Here is a 5,258-nt window from a genome sequence, read left to right on the forward strand (position 1 = left end):
ACTTTTTTTCTAAAACTGTTCATTCAAAGTTTTCTATTCTCTTTTCCCAAAAAGGCTTTTATGTATTTTGTGTTAGATGATTCTATGTCCTATTCCTAGTCCTGTTCTATGTTTACTTCACCCAGTACGTAGGTTATGGGACTTTTTACATTTCAAACATCAAAACAACATTAAAACAACATGTAGTAAGTAAAACCAATAAACATTTTTGATAAATGAAAGTTCTATTGCTTTCATTTATGGCTGCATTCAATTTAATAAGCTAGAGATTTTGCTTTTGAGAAGAAAAGGCGCAATTATTTAGTGGAATCGTGCAAATCAAGCGCTGACGTCAATCAGTGACATTAATAAGCTTTTATCAAAAATAAGACAGAATACACGCTATCTAGCCTTAGTTAGCCTCTAAAAGCAAAAACGGAAATACGTTTATGGGAAACCTCTTGTATCCGCTATACACTTCCGCCAGGAGTCTCGCCTTTATTTTAGAAGAACAAACGCCATTGGTCGAGTATAGAGAAAGATCGACGCTGATTGGTTGTTGACTCTTGTCGCTCAAGTGACTGTCCCCCAAATAGGAAATCTTCAGGCTTTGTAGACAGGAGCATGGTTCACTATCATTTCTGTTATTGTAGGTTATATTGATATAATAAGAACATAAAAACAAAAAACAAAAAAAGCAAGAACAAGTTATTCAGCTGAGACTTTAGCGACATTGCAGTAACCAGCGTTGTTATTTTACAGAAAAAGAAGGCGAAACTCTCCGTGCGTCTGATGGGCGTGTGTCGACGTTAGCCGAGCCCCAGCAGTTAGCTAACATCACTAACGTGACTTTACACCAAGGTTTGCGGCACACAGCGTTTCCACTGGTAAGGTTATCGACTTTCCCCTATTTACAGGTGTTACAACGAATTCTGTTGGTTAGCGTTGCCCTTCGCGTTAACGTGAACCTAAACGGTCTTAAACTTTAGCTCGACGGGACTCAGTGTGAGTGGAGTTAGTTTAAAAAGCCAGGGCTTTGTTTTGGTCAGTGTGTCCTGTACCTTCTCTCTCTTTCTCTCTGTGTCTGCAGGTAGGTCCCCCTCTACATCACCTCAGTGACAGGGATGGCGAGGCGTTAGTGTCCTTTTAGGAAAAAAGTAATTTCTAACAAACATTGCTGAGTTGAAAGTGTGCATATAGTAACGCTGAAATAATGAGTATCATTATTTAGCAACTACTTTGTTAGAATGGATGAACAGTTTAGGCCTTTTAAACAGCAAGTGATTTCAGATGTCCAGTTTTTTCTTTTGCTTTGATTTTCTTCTCTATGATTGACTTTTGGACTTTTAGCCAGAGCAAACACAATGTCAGTGGGGATGCTCAGTCATCCAAATCATGGTTATCCCAGAATTGCTTCTTGGCAGCAACTAGACTTGGTTGAGGATCTTGAAGAGTGTTTTTTTTTGTTGTTGTTCTAGCTTACTGGTATTGAGTTTCAGACATTGTAACACTGTGTCCATTGGAGGAAAAATAACAAGCATTTTTATTGGAAGCATATTTACTCAGAAGGTTCTCTGAGTACCCAATGTTCTTAAAACACTTTGCTTGGTTTCTACTGTGGTTTGTACTGACAGTGTTTAGTCAGATTGTGCTAACTAAAATGCAGCAAAAAGGACGATACAGCTTCTAACACAATCCACTGGTGTAACAGTGCCTCTTGTAGTTGTGTGTAGGTGTATATCATCTCCCAGCAGCGAATGGAGAGAATGGATACATTTTTATAACTGACATTACTGCTGAGGTACTTAGTTTTGTTTCCGATGATGACAAAATTAGAAAAGTAAGAAATAATTCTTAAATAAACTAGCAATTCATTTTATTTGAAAGGAATTAATTGTCAAGAACTATACTCAATATGTATTTTATCCTGAGAAAGTTCTCTGAGTAACCAGGTTGTTTAAGTGCATCAAAAAATACACTGGGTTAGGACTGAAGATCATCTGGGAAGAGACTTGAAATGTCCCTGAAAACACCAAGCAAGTCTAGTTTGCACATAGAAGCACTTTTGGGATGACAATAAAAGGTTTTAATGAACGACTAAACGATTAATTAATAGAATAATTCCCAAGTAAATAATGACAATAGTTGCAGTCTTACTATGTAGATTTGAAGTATATTCAGTAAATGAATAGTCTCCTATTGAACTTAGTGCCACATTGTTTGTCCCATTTCAGTGTTGCTGCAGTGGTGAGACCTTATATCAGAATGCACCCTGACCTGTCACCTCACCTGCACACAGACGAGTGTAATGAATTGATAACTCTCCTGAAGCAGTGCCACACAGAGGTATGTCACTGTCCAAATTCTCGTATTGTGTCGTATTTGTGTTTTAATATGGACAGCAGACCAAAAAGATGTAAGGCTTTTTTGATGTTACCCTCAGCACAGTGTCCTGAAGTTCATTGGCAAGTGTAATGATGTAGACCAAGCTATGCGCCAGTGCCTGAAGAAAGAGGTCTGTCAGTTATTTTTCTCTACTTTGTGAGTACGACAAGTACAAACTGCTTATATTTAGTATTATGTATCAATGTTTTGTTTCTTTACCAATCTGCAGAGAGTGGAAAACCAGAAGCGCAGCAGGCAGCATGCAGAGGAGATGAAAAGGAAGCTGAAAGAAAGGTCAAAGGAGCGTGTCTGAAGGCCACACTTGGCACTGAGAGTTACAAGTATTCAGATACTGGGTTGTTGAATAATCATGGCGAGGCTGGGTGATGAAAACCCTTCCATTTAACGGACACCTCAGGAATGTTACAGCCGGGTGACTCTCAGGATAAAAATACATATGGAGTATAGTCAGTATTTTTGAGTTCATTTGAATAAAGAATCTTAATGGTTCTTGACAAGTTTAATTCCTTTCAAATAAAATGAATTGCTAGTTTATTTAAGAATTCTTTCTTACTTTGATAATTTTGTCATCATTGGAAACAAAACTAAGTACCTCAGCAGTAATGTCAGTTATAAAAATTTATCTATTCTCTGGCTGCTGGGAGATGATATACACCTACACACAACTACAAGAGGCACTGTTACACTAGTGGATTGTGTTAGAAGCTGTATCGTCCTTTTTGCTGCATTTTAGTTAGCACAATCTGACTAAACACTGTCACTACTACAGTAGAAACCAGGCAAAGTGTTTTAAGAACATTCTGTTTAGTGCCTGTCACAGTACAAAAACGTGACATTTGTAATAGGTAGCTGCGGACTACACTCTCTTTTCCATATTTCAATACTTTACCTGATATGGTCGTCAGATGGGCATCTTAGGTTGTAGGTCTTAGGTTTTATTATGTATTTTGTCTTCCAAAGCCCTGGATAATATGTGTTCCAGTGACAAATATTTTTAACTGCATCTCTTGTTCTTCGTTGGACTGGAGCTGGTAAAGTTGTCAAATGATGCCCTCTGCCTTCAGATGTGTACATGCTTTCAGGTCCCTGCTTGCTCTTGGTTGATGAGCTTGTTTGCAGAGGACTCATACGTTCACATAAAGGTCACACGGTAACACCTGAGCCATCCCCATTTGTTAAGTGAAAACATTGACAAGCTGTTGAGGAGTTTAGTGGCTATGTAAGTCTAAGAACAGAGACAGAAGCTCAGTTCTTTCTTATCTCAATAATAATTTAATTGTTGCAGTCACAGGGGCATTACAGCTTTTATCTATTGGAAACGTCTTGAATTTCTAAACACAAATGTGCAGCCATCTTCACAAACTGCCACGTCAAAACCAAACCCTCTGCTCAAAACCATGTAACTTTTTTTTTGGTCCTGTGAGTTCAGGGTCGCCACAGCAGATCATTATCTGCATGTTAATTTGGCACACTTTTTTCCTGACGCAACCCTCCCCAATTTCTACCGTCACAACTGGGGATGGGAATGGGCTTTTGGGGTTCAGTGCCTTGCCCAGAGACACTTCAACATATAGCCAGGACTGGGGGATCAAACCAATGAACCTGTTGTCCGTGGATGACTGCCCTACCAACTGAGCTACAGCCGCCCCACTGCTCAAAACCGTGTAATGTTACATCAAAATAAAAGTATTTCTTCGGACATCACACAAAAGCCATTCAATACACTAATACCACACAATAGTCATTATGTAGTGGGGTGGGATAAATTAATAACGTTAACATAAAGACTTGTGCAATGAGTAATGACACTTAAGAGTTTTCTTCAAAACAAGCAACCGTACACTTAAAATGCCATTTCAGTGTAACGGGATGCAAACCTAACTACAACATATTAAATGTACATTCAGCTAGTACAAATGTTCTTTAATGGTAACAAAAATCAGGAAGTGTATTAAAAAAAAGTTAAAATATAAACATCAGTGTTTGAGTTCCCCCAAATAAACTAATTAAAATTAATTAAATATTATGCAGATTAAAAAATATTTGTTTTCCTCTTTTTTGGCATTTCAAAATAACGGTATTTACAAGTAGCAACTCATGTAGCATCATTGGATTCACTTCCACAAGAACACTTTTGACACGTGGACTGGCAGAGCCAGGGCTCAAACTGCAAGCACTGAGGTTAGTGAATAAGCCAGTCTACCTGCTAAACCATTAGCATCTCATACAGAGATATAGAAATCAGTTTATTCTGCTGCAGCATCCCATCTGTGGTCTGACCCAGATCAAAGACTCTCATCGTCACAGACTTTAGCCCTAACCAGGCAGTGGAGAACAAACACTGCATTATATAGACATTTCTTTTCCTGTGTCCCCGTCCTTTCCCTGTTTCAACAAGTGAACTGACCCATGTCTTATCCATCCTAAAGTTCTGATTAGTGTGTGAACAAGTGTGACTTTTAGTCTTTTCACCTGGGGAAGTGTGTGTGTTAATTGTGTTCCAGCTGCGATGACCTGAGTTAATAGTAGTGAATGACACTGCTTTCTCAGTGAGCTCATGATGCAGCTGGTGACGTGAAAGGATTCTTGTGTAGAGAAGTGGGGAAATTGAGAAATGTGTCTTTTGGTAGGTGGTGTTAATATTTCTTTTCTTTTTTTTCTTTTTTAGTTAACAGTCCGTTAATGGTGTGAGGAAAAGGGGCCTAGTTGCTCAGTGGTAGAGCATTAGGTTGGGGGTTTAAATTCCACCCCACCAGGTGTGGTCCACGCCGGTTATCAATGGTGTAAAAGAAATTGAAAGGAACTGAAATGTTTCAGAGACACTGAACATGTACATGAATTTTAAGAAAATGAAAAAGAAAAACAGCCCAGTG

At 38.6% G+C, this 5,258-nt stretch overlaps 1 protein-coding gene across 2 annotated transcripts; it reads left to right on the forward strand.

Moving 5' to 3' along the window:
• Positions 1–480: 480 nt before the first annotated feature.
• cmc2 (C-x(9)-C motif containing 2) lies at positions 481–2,919 on the forward strand. Of its 2 annotated transcripts, XM_067487121.1 has the most exons (6): positions 481–628; positions 742–866; positions 1,070–1,136; positions 2,214–2,325; positions 2,423–2,494; positions 2,594–2,919. In XM_067487121.1, exons 4-6 carry the CDS (start codon positions 2,245–2,247, stop codon positions 2,675–2,677), a joined length of 237 nt encoding a protein of 78 aa, XP_067343222.1. In that variant the 5' UTR covers positions 481–628; positions 742–866; positions 1,070–1,136; positions 2,214–2,244; the 3' UTR covers positions 2,678–2,919. The 2 variants fall into 2 exon arrangements, with proteins under 2 accessions (XP_067343222.1, XP_067343213.1); XM_067487112.1 differs by lacking the exon at positions 1,070–1,136 and having other exon boundaries at positions 482–628.
• Positions 2,920–5,258: the final 2,339 nt, after the last annotated feature.

The sequence above is a fragment of the Channa argus genome, chromosome 2, assembly GCF_033026475.1.
Source record: "Channa argus isolate prfri chromosome 2, Channa argus male v1.0, whole genome shotgun sequence".
Taxonomy (NCBI): domain Eukaryota; kingdom Metazoa; phylum Chordata; class Actinopteri; order Anabantiformes; family Channidae; genus Channa; species Channa argus.

Excerpts from the sequence above, each read along its gene's own strand:
- cmc2 (XM_067487121.1), top strand. The coding sequence starts at position 2,245 with ATGCACCCTGACCTGTCACCTCACCTGCACACAGACGAGTGTAATGAA. Across the intron at positions 2,326-2,422 it reads TGAAGCAGTGCCACACAGAG|CACAGTGTCCTGAAGTTCAT; the intron begins GTATGTCACTGT and ends TGTTACCCTCAG. Across the intron at positions 2,495-2,593 it reads GCCAGTGCCTGAAGAAAGAG|AGAGTGGAAAACCAGAAGCG; the intron begins GTCTGTCAGTTA and ends ACCAATCTGCAG.